At 36.3% G+C, this 17686-nt stretch overlaps 1 protein-coding gene across 3 annotated transcripts in view; it reads left to right on the top strand.

Annotated features, from left to right (window-relative positions):
* Positions 1–11513, top strand: part of mroh1 (maestro heat-like repeat family member 1) — a 33517-nt gene extending 22004 nt beyond the window's left edge. For all 3 annotated transcript variants that reach the window (XM_039680073.2, XM_039680075.2, XM_039680072.2), the window contains 18 exons: positions 110–248; positions 372–467; positions 554–658; positions 1248–1383; positions 1540–1652; positions 1727–1879; positions 2252–2406; positions 2531–2696; positions 3487–3692; positions 4598–4735; positions 5024–5138; positions 5643–5789; positions 6124–6312; positions 6830–6979; positions 7145–7279; positions 7840–7942; positions 8115–8180; positions 8486–11513. In XM_039680073.2, the coding sequence (XP_039536007.2) occupies positions 110–248; positions 372–467; positions 554–658; positions 1248–1383; positions 1540–1652; positions 1727–1879; positions 2252–2406; positions 2531–2696; positions 3487–3692; positions 4598–4735; positions 5024–5138; positions 5643–5789; positions 6124–6312; positions 6830–6979; positions 7145–7279; positions 7840–7942; positions 8115–8180; positions 8486–8562 (2389 nt within the window). In that variant the 3' untranslated portion in view covers positions 8563–11513. The remainder of the gene's footprint in view (positions 1–109; positions 249–371; positions 468–553; positions 659–1247; positions 1384–1539; positions 1653–1726; positions 1880–2251; positions 2407–2530; positions 2697–3486; positions 3693–4597; positions 4736–5023; positions 5139–5642; positions 5790–6123; positions 6313–6829; positions 6980–7144; positions 7280–7839; positions 7943–8114; positions 8181–8485) is intronic.
* The last annotated feature ends 6173 nt before the right edge of the window (positions 11514–17686 follow it).

Below are 17686 nucleotides of genomic sequence, written 5' to 3'. Positions count from 1 at the left end.
TATTTTAAAAATGTTTGTCTTTGTAAACATATGCTAAACATGTTTGTCCATTGTAATGCTTAATGAAACAGTGCCACTAATCTATTAAGAACTTGACTCAAGTCTTCAGAAACTTAGATCCTCCTTTATCAGAAAATGAAAACTTTGACTTGTTAAAAGTATGTTTGACTGGTGTTTACAGTCTTCCAACTGTGGACACTCTGGACAAAGCTAAAGATGAAGAAGCCCTGGATCCACAGCAAAGAGAGGTCAGAATAAAATATGCATGTACAGTACGTACAACTTGCACATCCCTGGGAGAATGTCTCTTTTGTCTCATGCATGCTTTAAACTTAAGAGTTTGTTTTTCATTACAATTCTTTTCCCCTCAGGCATTATATGCAGATACTTTTAACGCGCTTCTTGAATTGCTGAAGAATGTGTTAGCCAGAGATTTGAGTCCTGATGGTCTGCAGTCTGTTTTTAAGGTGAAGTAGTAACTATAAAAGTTACTGGCCATTTTGTAGTCTCTTTGTCTGAACCCCATGTATTGAGTGCTTGTGCTTTTTCTCAGCATATTGAGAGCTGGCTGAGCTCAGGGAAAGAATATGAGCGGGAGAGAGCAGCAAAGACCATGGCAGAGTTACTGCATTTTTATTTGGACCATCTCAGTGTGAAGGTAAAGGACATCATTGGCGTATATATGTATGTATATACTGTGCATATATGACGTGAGAGAGATTGCTGACAGGGTCTTAGACTCTTTGAATTGCTAGTGTTGGGAATATTTCTTGTAAATGCAAGCTTCATGCTTCAATACTTGTCACACAAACATTCTAGAGATATTTTGATTTTTATTTAGTAAAAGATTCATTATTTTGTAGTGTGTTTGTTTGAAGTAACTCTGAAAATAATGATAATAAATATGAAATTAAGCAAGTAAAGTGTTATTTTATAGATTGTTACCCTGAACACTGTGAATTGGTTTAAGACAAACCTCCCACATCCTTAAATTGAATGCTTTGTATTTAAAGCACATGTTAGTTTTATTCTGCTCAAGCTAAAATGTTAAGCAGGATAATTTAATTTGGCTTCCTCAAGGCACAGATTAATAAAATATGTACTTTAGAATTTTATTTTTTACTGTTGTTAAAATCTTATTAGATCCCATGCTCGTGCTAATCCAGCCATCCTCTCTCTCTCTCTCTCTCTCTCTCTCTCTCTCTCTCTCTCTCTCTCTCTCTCTCTCTCTCTCTCTCTCCCCCCAGAATATAGTAACATTCCATAATCTGGGAGCTCTTGTGGGGCGTCTGGCCCCACGGTGCACAGACCCAAACCCTGAGGTGCGGAGGGCAGCCATAGACTGCGTCTATAATCTAATGTACATTCAGCTGCGCTATGAAGGTACTGCCCTTTTTTTTTATTTTTTATAGCAACTCCATTTTTGTCAGGGTGGGCTTCAGATTGACGGCGTCATTATGAACTTGTTTACACTGTTATTCTTGTTCTGGAAATACTTAGAAAAGGATCTTGCTTCTTCCATTTTCCTCTATTTGACAGGCTTTTCACTGGACCACAAAGACGATTCAGTTGAGGGTCTTTTAGATATTCGTGAGAAGCTAAGCAATCCTGACCATTCAGTCTTGTACCAAACCTGCTCTGAGCTGACTAAGGTAAATTGCCTGAATGTAATGTTCCCCTGAAGCACTGATGCTTTTTCTCAGTCCCCCTGTCTCTTGTGTTTTAGATCATCAGTAAGCGTTTGCCCCAGCAGCAGTTGAGCACCCTGTTGTTTATGCTGTTTGATGGTTTGGTGGACTCTCAGTCCAACTGTTCCAGAGCATCGAGCGTGATTCTCAACACCTTGCTGAAGAACAGAGGCGCTGGCCTGCAGGATCTGGTACATTACACTTTCATCAGATTGTGGGAAATACATTTTTTTTCTTTTAGTGCCGGCAAATGTTACATGATGAGTATATATATTGGACATGGAGATTTATAGACAAACAATTTCATTATTAATGTCATTATTGAACACTCCAGCTAATCATTCAGACGAATGATTAACAAATTAATTGAAATGTTGAAAGTTAAAGAACAATTAATTCTCAAATTGGCCTTGGCAAAAGGCAATAGACTGGATTTTTAGTGAATAAAAACTTAAATTTCAGTCTGTAGTTTAGCTTCTTGAAATGATTAGTAAACGGTAACAGAAAATTAGTTGGAAAGTATGTTCTATAACAAAATTAACCAGAATTCACTTCTTTGTCAGGTGCCAGAGATGCTGGAGGTGTTGCACAATCGGCTGCAGGTGATTAGTGAAGAGCAGGTGAAGGTGGCTATCGGTCAGTCCATCCTCATCCTCGCTACACAACACCTTCAGTCAGTGGTCAACACGCTCGTCGCCTACCCACTACCATACGACAGGTGATTATTGTGCGTGTTGTTTATGTGCATGGCATTCATTGTCTGGCATGTGCTCCATGATGCTCAAGCATAATAACGATGTGCTTGGTGTGTGTGTGTGTGTGTCATTGTGTGTTTTCTCCAGTTGGAGCTGTGAGATGTGGATGGCTCTAGGAGCAGACAGCACTTTGGCCTTGCAAATCATGGAGATGATTATCGAGAAGCTCAGTGTTATGGTTCCCTATGTAGATAAGAAGGAGTCCATGTTAAGACCTGGTTTGACCAAAGTTGCCACAAGCCAACCATTGGCTGTAAGTTTTAAAATATTTAGGATTTGTGTAATTTGGCTTTTAAAACACATAATGCATCATCCTAACTAGACATAATCTGTCAATTATGCAGAATCAAGTAATGTTTGTGTTTACTGAAAGAGAAATGCTGCATGAAGCAACAAAATCATAACAAAGCAAGCAAAATGCTTTTTACTGGGAGCTTCATACTTCCCATCCTGACATGTCAAGTGTTTGGTAATGTTATTGACAGTCATTGCTTGTTGAAACAAATACTAGTGGATGCAATTAATAGCTTGATTCTTTAATGTTGCATTAGTTAGGAAATGATGTTAAACTGTTAAAACATATTTATTTATTAACTGGCTTTCACTACCAGTAAACATTTACTGGTAAAATTTACCAGTGTCAGTGAATTAAAAAAAATATTTTTGAACTTTTTTTTTGCTCAGCAAGATTTATTTGAACAAATATACATTAAAAGAGAAATATATTGTGAAATATTACAATTTAAAACTTTTTTTCTATTTTGATATATTTTAAAATGTAATTTATTCATGTAATGGCAAAGTTGAACTAATTGTACTGCTTAATATTTTGTGGCAGCTACTTAAAAAAGAAAAAAATCTTTGAATATATAATTTAAAAGAACAGGTTTTTGTTTGAAATGTAAATCTTTTTTAATCTTATAAATTTCTTTATTTTCACTTTTGATCAATTTAATGCTAAAACTTTTAAAGGTAGTCTTTTTGTAAGTGCAGTGTCCTGTTTGATAATTAATAGTTATTGATTTTGATTCCATGTTTTCTAGATGACATGTGCCCTTCGTGAGATGATGCTGAATGGTCAGTCAGCTGACGCTGTGGCATATCTGTTTCCAAAGCTCTTCAGCGCTCTGCTTTTGCGTTTGGGTTCTAGCGTGGGAGTTCAGCTACCTAAAGATCTCAACAGCAACAGCATCATTTCAGACCGCAAAACAACCAACAAAAACAATATGGCTTATTTTGATGTGTGCGGGTGAGTGGCATAAATATGCAATTTTGTGCTTATTCAGAGTTACACTGAACACTTTTTGACTCTGTTGTAATTGTGAGAAAGCTACTTGTTTTTAATCTTTTTGTGTATTTACTGAAACTGGGAATATTGATATATACCAAATTAACTATGATTCCAGAAATTTCAAGAACTTTCAGGTCTTGATTTTATGTGTTTCTTTTTAAAATAATTTAAATAGAGATTGGAGGGTTTTTCCAGTATTGTAATGATTTATTTTCATTTGAATTTGAATTTATTGACAGGATAGCCCCTTGAGATGCAACATCTCATTTTCAAGGGGGTCCTAAAATTTATTAATATACTTAACTCTTAAATAAGATCACTCCCTCAGCCTCGCAGCAGCGTTATTTTTTTAATTTACTGCCAAAGCAATATAACACAAAGTATAGCGTTGTAAGTGTATTCCTTTTTTTAAAATGAAAATTTGAAAAACTTCACTAGATTTGCGATGTTAATAACTGTGGAAACACGTTATCACAGTCCGTGAATAGTGTCCATATTTGTTTAATGTGAGAAGAATGATACCATAGAGTGCTATGAGTTCAGAGGTTAGGTGGATGTAAAATAAGATGTAAAATAGTTGTTCGTTTTTATTTGTCAAATATACAGTTTAGCAGTCAATATACAAAAAAGTAGCTTTTTGTCAATTTTTCAAGAATAAAATAGCACCATGTTGTTAAAAATGCACAAAAATTATTTGTTGTTTAGCTAAGCGACATACTGTCATGCTTTCTAAAAAGGGGTTTCAAATCAATCACTTAGGAGGTTTCATTTTGGGTCGGATGGTGAATTTGAAGGTAACTGCTCATGCAGATAAGGAAGCAGGTCCTTTGACATCTGTGTTTCTCTTTGCTGTGTGTGTTCAGGGTGGCAGTGGAGGCCCTGCGGATCCTACTGGGTCGAGCTCAGCTGGACGCTGTCGTGAAACCATTAGATCAGGAGGGAGCTTGGGACAAGATGAAGGACCCGCAGCAGCACACAACAGGAGTCACTCTGCTCTCCAGGTGCATATACCTGTCCTTTGTCATACACCAGTTCTCTTGGACAGACCTTTCTGCTATGTTAAAGGAGATGTGTATAACCATAGAACTGTTCTTGAAGACAGGATGTGTTCAATTACAACATTTTGAGAGTGCTACACGTTGATTTCATGCTTGTTGTCTCATGCTATGTTTTTGTGGAAATTGTCAAGTTCAGACTCAGAGTAATAAATAATTTTTTTTCTCATTGTGGTAAGATTAAATGTGGTCTTCTGCAATACTCGATTTTGAAAAAGTTATTCTTTCTATCAGAGCAATGGCAAAGCATGCTGGTCCAAGACTCCCCGCAATTGTGGAGAGTCTGTGTCCTTCTCTCTGTAATATTTACGAGTGCCAGAGGATCACAGTCACAGCCTTCTTCTCTGAGGTGAGAACATTCAGATTTATGTTTTAACAGATAAAATTTCTGCTTAATTCAAAATTTCTGCTTAGTACAATGAATAGCTAAAGACTAATTATTTTACAAAACCACAGATTGTTCAGTGTTTTAACAGTAGGTTATTTTATACGACTGTTCGAAAGTTTGGAGTCAGTATGATATATTGTATATACTATATATATTATATAGTATATATATATTACAAAAGATTTCACTTTCAAATCAGTGCTGTTTTTTAAACCTTCTATTCATCAAATAATTCTTAAGAATCTATCATAGTTTCCACAAAAAAAATAAAATAAATAAATAAAAAAAAGTAACTGTTTTCAATATTAATAACTTTGGCCTGTTCTTGTATTCACCCCTTTAAGACAATACGACTTAAACTGACTAGCGTTACATAAACAAAAAAAATACTAAGTGCAATGTTTTATGATATCTTCAGATGTTTCTAGACTCAAATGTCAAGATTTATTTGTTTTCTCCTTCTAGCTGCTGAACCACCACGTAGTGACTGAACTGATGATTTTGGACATGTTGATGAACAACATGATGGAAAGAATTACTGACACCTGCGGTACTGTCCGCATGCTGGCTGTCCGAGGCCTGGGGAACATTGCTGTGGGCTCACCTGAGAAGGTACAGAAGCTCTGCTTGACATCTGAAAACACTAATTGGATGAAGATTCCAATTGATTTTTTTAGGCAATGTTTCTTGGCAACAGTGTGAGATACATGCAACATTCAGTAAGGAAATGTGCATAAAATTGTCTGCAATCAATAATTGTATCTAACAACTGCTGCCAAAAAGTTTCCCATGTTCCCCATGCCCTCCATTGTTCTGCTCTGATTTTTTTCTTCTCTCTGTAGTCAAATGAAGTTATAGCATTAGCTTGGTAACACAATCAGTTAGTTAAGTGTGTAATTATACACTGCTAAACTTTGCTGTTTTTTCTTTTCTTTTCCTCATTCAGGTGAATAAGTACGCAAAGGAGCTTTTAGCAGCCATGAGTTCAGGAATGGAAGAGAAGGATGATCCTGGGAAACTCATCACATTGGAGGCCATGTCAGGAATGTCCAAAATATTGCTTTACCTGGACCAAAAGAATGTCCAGCTGCTTGTGGTTTACATCTTCATGAAGATAAAACCCTTTCTGGAGAATGTGAGTGTTTGAGAGAAGGCACAGAATATCTAAATCACAATTATGAAGCATTTTATTTATTCCAATTTAAAAAAAAGAAAGAAAAAAAGGTATTTTTTAAAACAATAAAAGCACAAGTCCAATGTTTCCACAACTATTTTTGTTACAGTACATAAAATAATTACCAAAAATATTGCGTGTGTGTTCCCCATTTGGATCCTTTTCTACTGCCTGGTAGGCAAATACTAAAATAATTTGATTAATAAAGAAGTAATAATAAAAAAATACTATTAAAAATTGTTGAGCTCTTGCACACAAATCTGAGGTTAACAAATTATGGTTTCGACTGCATACTGTTACCATACTGTACCCATTCTGGCATAGTTTTGTCATTTTTAAAAGAAAAATGTATCCATTTTGTCTATTTAAATATCAGCTTTAAACTGTATGTGCACATATCCTTGATTTTGGTAACATGGTTGCACAAGTTCCAAACAATTAAACTTTACTCGAAAGATCTTTTGTCATGTTCTGTCAGGAGAACGATGAGATCCGATGTGCTTCCATCATGCTCCTGGGAAACCTATCAAAGTTTGGCTCAGGTGAGCCCATCTTTAAAGACCAGATCCACAATGTTCTGGTCAGCTTGTTGTTGCACCTCAATGATCCCAACCCTCAAGTGGTCAAGGTCAGTGTCTGCACATACTCCTACAATGATTTCTTTTGTTATAATGAGTATAAATATTATAATTTAGTTCAAAAGGATTACGGTACGCAAAAAACAGAATTCTTTCAAGAATAATAATGGAAATATTGCATGTTTGTGTTAATGTGTGTGTCTTTGTTCCCTTAGGCATGCAAGTATGCCATGCGCGTGTGCGCTCCAGTTGTAGGTTCAGAACAGATCTCTGCCATGTTCCAGAATCATCTTCTTGAGGAGAAGGGTCTGCACTATGGAGAGTTCATTAATGACCTCACCAAATACCTAGTATGGCAAGAACCGAAACTTAACTATAAGTAGTAAAGCTCTCTGCATGCTGATGAGTTGACTGATTCCCTTTTATAGATTGCTGTTATTATAATCACTGTGCTATGCTACATTTGGATATATTATTGTATTCTACTTTGATATACTTAATGTTTTTAATGTTGTCAGCCGTTTTAGTTTATAATACTGGGACTAAACACGTCCAGTTCACACTGAGAACAATAACTATAATGAAAACTATATTAGTGTCCACACCAACACACAATATCGTTATGTTTATTACAAGCATGTGCTGCTTTTTATTTGCCTGCTGCTTTAAAAGTTAGAGCTTAATGTTTTTTACCATCCACCTTTTTTTCTTTTCTTATTTGGTGGACATTGTGAAAGTGATTCAAATGATATTGTTCCACTGTGCCATTATTGTTATAGTTGAGGCGGGGACTCTGCTATCCAATTTTGAACTTTTTTTTTTCTTTTAAAATTATATTTATAATTTATATTTATAATATAAAATTTATAATATAATTATATTATATTAATCATAATGTGTTTCTGCAAAGATCCAGGATTTCCCAGGTATGCTGAACTTCTACCACATCACAGTCATTCAGTTCTTCAAGAGTAACTGGTCTGAGATCAGAGCCGGTGCTGCCATGTTCATTGGTAAAAACCTTTTTTATTATTATTATTTCAGTGTTTAGTATTGCAAATATGTAGGCTTCATAGATTAGTTTTTAAACTTTAATATTACAATACAATATTAAAAAAAACCCTACTATTTTTTCCTACTATTATTTTGTGATGGCTTTGTAACCGTATTTTTGTGAATTTTTAGGGTTTTTGCTTGGAAACCTTCATGATGAGCATTTCTCCCATATGAATATGGGGTCAGTGACCAAGGGTAGGTACAGCAGTTCTATAATAATATCTGCAGTCAAGAGATATATTTAAGGAAGGACAACACATCCTTGTTATTGTGCTACATTTGCTGTTTCTTGGCACCTAAGGAATCTATTATTTTTGCTTCTATTTTAATGGTGATTTTGTCTGGTAGTGCATTGTAGAATGTATTGCTGTTGAAACTCAAAAAAAAGAAAAAATGCACCATGCTCTTGGTTATCACCTGACTTGTATGTTCAATGAAACTAATTTTTGTTTGATCAATGGACTAAGTTATATTTCCCTTGTATGTTTTCCTCTCTCCAGGTCTGGTGATGCTGCTGCAGGATCCAGATCCTCTCGTGCGAGTGAAAGCCGCTGAAGCCATGGGTCATTTTCACTGACGTTACCTCAACTCTACAGCCAATCAGATTGGTCTTTTGATTTTAAGTTTGTTGCTTTGAATTATTGTTCTAAAGGTTTTTTTTTTTTTTTTTTTTTTTGACCAAAGACTGTTCACTAGTTCTGTAAGAAAAGAGACGAATAAAAAAAGACATATATTGACGTTACAGCACTTTAACTGCAAGTACTCTCAGATATACACGGTGTGTGTGTGTGTGTGTGTGTGTGTGTCTGATCCCTAGAGGGGGGGTTTTCACCTGCGTTGGATTTTAATGTAAGGTATGTACTTTCAAGCCCTTTACAAATGAGATATACTGAAGTTTGTATGCAAGTACACTGATATTGCTGGTATTACTTGTTTGACCATTCCTGTATCCTGCTAAATGCATATCAACACTTCATTAAAGGGGTCATGAATTGACATGCAAGAGGTCACTGTACAATAAAAAGCATTCTAAACGTTTCAGAACTTAAAACATTCGTTGTTAGTCCAAAAACATATTTTATTGAAACCAAGCTCTGAAAATGACTCATTTCAGATGTTGTCACATTTATGACATAGTGCAAGTAAAGACCGCCCCTGCAGAATCAGATCGATGCCTACTTCTACATCATAAAATCTGGCGCGTTAGTGAGATGAGAAGAGCGATAAATGATCATCACTAGACTAAAAATAACATTACATTCTAAAGCATCCTAATGATAGGAAAGTAGGTACATTTCATTGTGGATTCTTCGGTAAATCAGTCGCAATTTTGGTGCAAGTTTTGAAAACAGACAGTAATGCCCAACATGTAAGTAACGGTTAATTCTAATGCCTGATCTGCAATCAGTGATTTCTGATATGTAATGATTTCTGATCCGTCAGATGTTTTTTGTCTCAAAATCGTTTATTTCTGTTTATGTGTCAGTAAATCAAGCCAATGAAAAAACGGTCAACTTGACATCGTTTCTCTTAGTAGCACAAACATAATCTGTTATTTATATTGTGATAATTATAAACATAAAGCAGTGATAATTATAAACATAATTTATGACGCTGTCTACTCCGCACAATGAATCTCTTATAAACATCTTATTTGCACTGTTAGTTAAGATTAAATTGAGTAGGTCTAAATATAATGTGTAGAGAGTAGATCTAAAAATAGACCTAATGCTATTTGCATTATTAGTTAATCTAGATAGCTGCAATAGTAAAAATGTAGTAAAAGTGTTTGAGAGTTAGATGTTAGCCAATCATAGAAGTGGGCGTGTACATCTCACAGCAGACACGCCCCTGAAAACTAGCGGGACTCAAATTTGAGGGCTAAAATCAGTGAAGAAAATTGGCTTTTATATCTAAATTATGACATTTTCTGATTTAAAAGTCACACTAACGTTATAATTGCACCTCTGAAAACATAAAATAAAAAAGTTCATGACCCCTTTAAATCATTAAAAATGTATGTAGGATGAATCAATATATTAGAAACTACAATCAACACTGTTTTTCGGGTTATGAAATCTGATGTACTGCTCGGTTTGAGTTTAATCCTCTAAAAATGTTATAAGTAGACTGTTGAGTCATATTGGCCACCCTATACCTTTAGCAATAAATCACCGTAATACGGATGTGCATTAGCATAATCTGCTTAGCCATTAACTGCACCTGAAATCTCCTGTTGTCCTTAATCAAAAAAGATAAGCATTATAGTGTTTTTGCTGTGACATCTGTGGTTTCTGATTGTACCTCATGCACCATAGTGAAACAAACAAAATTGTGCTTCCTTCTCATCCAAGTCGGAAAAGTAGACCATATTCACTGTAAAATCTTACATTGTTCTTACTAAGATTTTTTTTTGTTAACTTAACTTAATGTCTAATAATTTGTTGAACTTACTTAAAATTTCTTAGTAATCTGTACTGTTCGCATGCTATGCCTTCTTTACTCAGAAAAACCTTGTAAACATTACTTGACTGGTTTGAATACCATTTAGCATTTTGAGTACCATATATATATATATATAGCTTTTTTATTTCATTAATTGACCGTTACAATTTTTTTTGCGGTCTCTTGTAAGTATAACCCCAATAACGATAGCAAATAAAATTGTAATGGTAAAATAAAGCCAAAAATAGAAAAACAAAGCAATTAATTTATTCATGCCGCAATGCACTTTGGGAGTACACTTCCTCCGATCACAGACAGAATTAAGTTGACAAAACTTAAATGGATTAAGAATAACTTGATGCAATTAAGTTTTGCTTACTTAATGAAATTAAGGCAACGAGTTTGCATAATAAAATTAAGTAAAACATAGATTTGTAGGTTGAATTGCATTAGAGTATTAAAAGATTTCTGACATGTATCATACTCGTTTTGCAGAGCGTCTGTGTTGCTGAAACACCAGTGCCAGCCTTTCTGTGGCACTTGTCTTGTTCCGTTTTGTAAGTTACATTATATCGGTGAAATTAATGATAATTCACAAGTGTCGTCACAGTTTTAGAATGTTGAGTATTGAATTCATTAAATTGATCATTTTATCTTAATAAACAGGACAAAAAAGTGATGATTGTATGGTACATCTGCTATTTTTACAAGTTTGCTACCTACTGTACAATGAGAAACTATATAAACACAGACTTGTAAATCAAACTTTTAATGTAGCAATTAGTGGCAGTTATTCCTGGTCAGGAATCTCATGTGGTAATGACACTGGGAGAAGTCACTGAAATGGTGTTTGTTTGTTTTTTTCTGGGATAGATTTCGGAGCAATCACACTCACTGAAAGTTTCACAGGTCTGCTGGTCAATCATGGTATCAGGTGTTACGTTTGCATCTTCATATCAATTTGTTTAAATGTCTTAGATTTTTTACAGAATTGTTTTGTATCATGTAAAGCTGATCTCTGGATAATGGAGATGACAATAAGTAGAACTGAATAAAAGTTATTAGGCTATAACTGACAACTCAGACCTCAACTGTCATGTTCGTTTAATTGATAAAGAGTGTTGGAATTTTTATTTATAAGTTCACACACAATCGTTTTTTTCCTCAACTTTCTGACCGCAAAATTGCGAACGGTAGTGTGTTAGCTACCAAATTTTTCGTAAAACATTAGACAAAAGCCGAAATTTCTGATATTTCATGGTGGCCGTAGACACCGTTACCTCAACTAAACTTGTACAGGAACGCACGAGGCCTGGGCTATTTCACTTCCAGATGTAGCCACAAGAGGCCACCACAATGCGAGTTAAAGAGGCCCCTTGACACTTCCAGCATTAAAAGCTGACTAACAACATAAATGACGAGCCTAACCGAATGAGACTGCTCATCCAACAATAATTCTACTGGACCAAAAGGTCAAAGCTACCTTGATTAGATTCTGATTTTCAAAATCACATTACATTTGCAGGCAAATAGAAAGGCCTTTTAATCCTTAATGAAGGTGTTTGAAAGATTAGAGTCAGGACTACATGAGATTGTGACTGTGGACACGTGGTGTGTACCTGAGGGTAATTTTCTCTGTTGGATGCGCTGGCCGTCGTTCTCCTAATCAAGCTGATCTTGCCTTTCGGCTCACGTCTATTTATTCTCTCCACCTATTCTGCCGGCTATAGCAGCAAGATTAGCCTTCATTTGTTTGCAGTTTGATAACGTTTTCATTGTGTCCATTTCTCAAATTTAAAAATGGGCAGAAAATGGGGAAATGTTTATGTGTGTGCAGAGAGAGAGAATTGGAGCACATAGGATATATGATGTATGTATATACTGTATATAATATATATAACTAATTCTACAGAGCCCTATAAGGGGACCTCTACAAAAAATAAAAAAATAAAACTTGCATAGTTTCGCGCACGCGATACGTTTCTTGTGCGCACCCATTACTACAAACTTCTCTAGATTACAAAATTACGAAACTATCGCGTGCAATCGCAAAACATTTCGCGTGGAAAGTGAGTCTTCATTTATTTATTGTTTGCAAATGTCCATGCTCTTGTTTTCTTCATAGTAATGACAGTGACACAAATTGTACGCAAACCAGAAATTGTAATGCGTGCGCACGAGAAACTTATCGCGTGCGCAAGAGAAACTATCGTGTGCAATCGTGTGCGCACGCAAAACATTTCGCGTAGCACGCTATAGTCTTCATTTATTTATTAATTTATTTATTGTTTGCAAATGTCAATTTAGGGGCTCCATAAAATATTTTTTTTTTTCAGAATTTTATGACAGGGCCTTCTGCATTAAAAACAAGCTGAAACGTCAGAAAACTCCTCAAGGCTTCATTTAATCTGCGAGAAGAGTCAAGTTCTGATAGCCTGGGTTTCCCCATTCTGCCTTGCCGCAGCGCGATTTAATTCGCCCTGCTAGGCAGTCTGGATACCATGAACCAAATTTTCCCCTGAAAAAGGGAACCAATCATAGAACGGGGAGGGAGCACAGGCGCATTTGATAGACATTTGTAGCACCCAATAATACGGCTCGGGCATTCGTAAACCACGCCTCAAATACGAGAAATTGAACGTGTGGTTTCCAGACCACGTTTCATTCTCAATGAGACGTGGTCTGGCGTTAGCCAGGCTAAAGTTCTGATGTTCCGCTGATATAATCAGCACATGCTGTACTTTATCCCTCCCGTTCCACCACTTATCGCGTACAATCGCATGTGCACGCAAAACATTTCGCGTAGCATGCGATAGTCTTCATTTATTTATTAATTTATTTATTGTTTGCAAATATCCATGCTCTTGTTTTCTTCATAGTAATGACAGTGACGCAAATTGTACGCAAACTGGAAATTGTAATGCGTGTGCATGCGAAACTTATCGTGTGCGCATGAGAAACATTGCGTGCGCAAGAATCACGTGCAATCGCGTGCGCACGCAAAACATTTCGTGTAGCACGCAATAGTCTTCATTAATTTATTGATTTATTTATTGTTTGCAAATGTCAATTTAGGGGCTCCATAAAATAATTTTTCCAGAATTTTATGACAGGGCCTTCTGCATTAAAAATAAGCTGAAACGTCAGAAAACTCCTCAAGGCTTCATTTAATCTGCGAGAAGAGTCAAGTTCTGATGTTCTGCTGATATAATCAGCACATGCTGTACTTTATCCCTGCAGTTTACCTGTAGGACTGAGCTTTACACTGTATGTAATATTTAATAATATAATTTATAAATGGCTCAGAGCTCTTAAATGCACCCTTTCCAGCCTTACAGAAATCTTCTGAAATTTGTTCATTCCCACCGAGCAAATACGAGAATAGCCTACACGCTGTTTACTTACTTTTTATCGACCCTATTTCCAGAATAATTTTCCAAACGTTATTTTCTGTTACTACAGAGCTCAGATTGTTTATTCTATACAAACGCTCAGATTTCTGCACCGTAATGATTTCAGCACACTTTCAAGGGAAAGTTTCTATCTCCCTCTCACTATCCATCCTTCTGGCTCTCCCTCACCCTTTCTCTGAAATTACACTCATTCATTCCCCTGTGTCAGAGCAGGAGAGAGAGAGACAGCGAGTGTGTATCTGAAGTTGACCTGGCTCTCTGAGAACATATGGATCTAATCTAAGACTCGATTGCTTGGCTCACATGTGATAGTACCCATCAATTCATACCCTGTGATGCAATGGGAGAAAATCCTTCCAGAGTTCTGAGGGTATTATATTTCAGTGTGGATGATGCCAGAGCAGAGCAGGGCAAAATAGATTGTGGCCTTGTAGATGTTAAAACTATTTCAATATCTAATGCTGCATTAGTCTCTGCTGTTTCATGAAAATATTGCCCTGCAATGAAAACAAACAAAAAGCAGCATTAATAATAAAAGAAGAAGAAAAGTAAGATGATGATAAGTCTAACTGTTTGTTTAAACAGTAACACTAAGTAAAGTTAGTGTTTTTCCATTATTTTCTCATGCCTTGATCCAGGCCTGTTGCTTAAATTCACTGCCCCCAAGCCCAATAGGCAATTTCAGCACGGGGCCTGCCAATTACAGTATGGTTGGTCACAAACTATTTCTTGTGAAAATATAAAAATATGCATGAACAAAAATAGCTGAAGTTAAAAAGCTGAAGCTCAGCTGAATCATTTAATTCTTCATAAAGTGTATTGGGTTAGAATTATTCCATGCTTGAACTTGGTCAATCGTGACATGCAGTGATCTAATATAAATATACTGTCGTCCATGGCAACAAATCATCAGTGTAACTGAAATCGGTGCTACTTTCATGTCTCTCATACACTTACTTGAAGGATTATCAGGAGCACCATACTAATACTGTGTTTGAACCCCTTTCACCTTCAGAACTGCCTTAATTATACGTGGCATTGATTGAACAAGGTGCTGAAAGTCTTCTTTAGAAATGTTGGCCCATATTGATACAGGATAGCATCTTGCAGTTGATGGCGATTTTTGGGATGCACATCCAGGGCACGAAGCTCCTGTTCCACCACATCCCAAAGATGCTCTATTGGGTTGAGATCTGGTGACTGTGCGGGCCATTTTAGTACAGTGAACTCATTGTCATGTTCAAGAAACCAATTTGAAATGATTCTTTGTGACATGCTGGAAGTAGCCATCAGAGAATTCGGTGGCCATAAAGCGATGGACATGGTCAGAAACAATGCTTAGGTAGGCCGTGGCATTTAAACAATGTCCAATAGCACTAAGGGGCCTAAAGTGTGCCAAGAAAAACATCCCCCATACCATTACACCACCACCACCTGCCTGCACAGTGGTAACAAGGCATGATGGATGATGTTCTCATACTGTTTATGCCAAATTCTGATACCATCTGAATGTCTCAACAGAAATTGAGACATTCAGACAACATTTTTCCAGTCTTCAACTGTCCAATTTTGGTGAGCTCTTGCAAATTGTAGCCTTATTCCCTACTTGTAGAGGAGATGAGTGGTACCCTGTGCATGGGGTCTTCTGCTGTTGTAGCCCATCATTATGACAATTTGACCAAGAAATCATAACTAGTCCAACGTGTTCCACTTTAATGACACTGTTGTTAAAGCATTTGACAGTGTAATAACCCTTAATGACATCTTTATAACTAGTACAATGTGTTCCACTTTACTTGAGGACAAGTAAAATATTCATGTCACAGTTAGACATGACAACCAAAGTTGAAACCAACCATAACATATGACAGGGTAATGTAATGTTAACACAAAGCTAAATAACTTCTTTAAGTTTGATAATTCAACCTGTTAAGACATATTTGTGACAGGTTATAATTTCTTTGTTAATGTCAAGTTGTCATAACAAAGACATTTTAAACAATGTCTACTTTGCATTAAAAGTGTCATAATTTACCGAATGACAACATTCATAAAGACTCCTTCATGTTCATGACAGGTGTTATGTCATGTTTATGACAGTGTCATGTCAGTCTTATGCACACCCCTTCAAATAAAGTGTTGCCGTTTTTTTTTATTAATGGAATATATAATAAATAAATAAAAGTTTTCATTGATAAAATATTTCAAAACTCAAAGCATCAATTTGACCCACTATGCATTCTATGGATAAAATTACTTTGAAGAACATTTTAATACTTTGAAGAAACCTTTTTTTCAATATTTAAAACCTTTTGTGCAATGGAAAGTTTCCATGGATGTTAACGTTTCTTCATGGACCCACAGGTAACAATAAAGAACCCTTATTTTTAGAAGTGAAGAAAAGACGGCCCATGATAAATCTGATCTATCTGTACAGGGCATTATTTGGTTAAGAATGTTCTGTTTTTAATGAGGAATCACCACTGTTAATAGAGTCTTAATTAAGCAGAAATCACCCACTCCTTTCAACTAATTAAACAACATTTGATCCATTTTATCACAAGGACTCTTAAATCGTTTTCAGTAGTTGAGGACAAACGTCCTTCAGGGAGAGAGGAGAATTATTTTGTCAAGAGGACATTCAGAGAATTACTTGGCCTCTCCAAATTAAACGTCTGGTTGAGCCACTCAGAATCAATTTAAAGTGTCGTTCTGGCAGAGGACAAGCTACCTTTGCATGTTAATAACTGTCAATTAATGAATTCAACTCTCAGATGGTTAAACTCATCACAGCTCTGTGCCGTTGTCTAATATTAATGCTAATGATGTCAAGATCTTCTGAGGGCAAACTTCAAACATGTTGAAATTACTCATAATGGTTCAGAAATATGTGTCTAAAGAGAGGACAGACGGTTTGGAGTAAGAGATGATAATCGCATGCTTCTGTGATGTCAACATGTTCTGACTCCTTTTAACTTTGACCCAGGATCACACTGAAAGGTTAGCCTCTCTCTGGGTCAACATGCCAATTCAAATAGGCATAAACGGAGAAAGAGAGATCACGCCTTGTATTCCTTTACAAAGTCACAGGAACTGAATTTCAGAGACTGAAAAAGACTGAGCAGCATTTGCAAAACAATCATTCAAAAACCTGTCTGAAGTCCCTATAAGTCCCTTATAGACAAGTCAGTCGTCTTCGTGGCCATTTTAATACATTGGGGCTCAACAATAAGAATAGCTCGCCAGTTTATCTGCGAGGCAGTGTGACAGAATCAGAATTTGCCCTTTTGGGCCACTTTGACACTGAAAAATGTAGCCAACATTCATTGATCTTGTACATCCAGTACCTGGTGAAAAATAGATATACTATTTGAAATGCATTTAATTGTATACTACAAATACAAAGAGACCTTGCAAAAGGGAACGTCACGGTTATTAACGTAATCTCGGTTCCCTGAGTAGAGGGATCGCTTCAGTCGATTTAACCCAAATTCGATGGCGAAAATGGGGGCTTATATAGCGTACTGGCGGGCTATGACGTGCCTTGACGCAAAGCAACCTGATTGGTTTGCGCATCTCAGCCGACTTGTCATAGGTTCGTACAATTGCGGCAGCACAGCCAATGAGCGCGCTAGATGCTCAGCTATATGTCTTTTGTGCAGCTGCACTGCGTTTAAAAATTTGCTTCAATATTCTCGCGAAAAGGAGTTTTCCCATAGCGTAAGCTAACTTACGCAATACTCGTTCCCTACTCTCAGGGAACCAAGGTTACATTAGTAACCGAGACGATTTGTTACATCAGCATGAGTTTGAAAATCATATTTCATTGGTTCATTGGATGTC

This window comes from Pimephales promelas, chromosome 12, assembly GCF_988280905.1.
Source record: "Pimephales promelas chromosome 12, fPimPro1.hap1.1, whole genome shotgun sequence".
NCBI lineage: Eukaryota > Metazoa > Chordata > Actinopteri > Cypriniformes > Leuciscidae > Pimephales > Pimephales promelas.
This window is presented reverse-complemented; position numbering and strand designations above follow the sequence as displayed.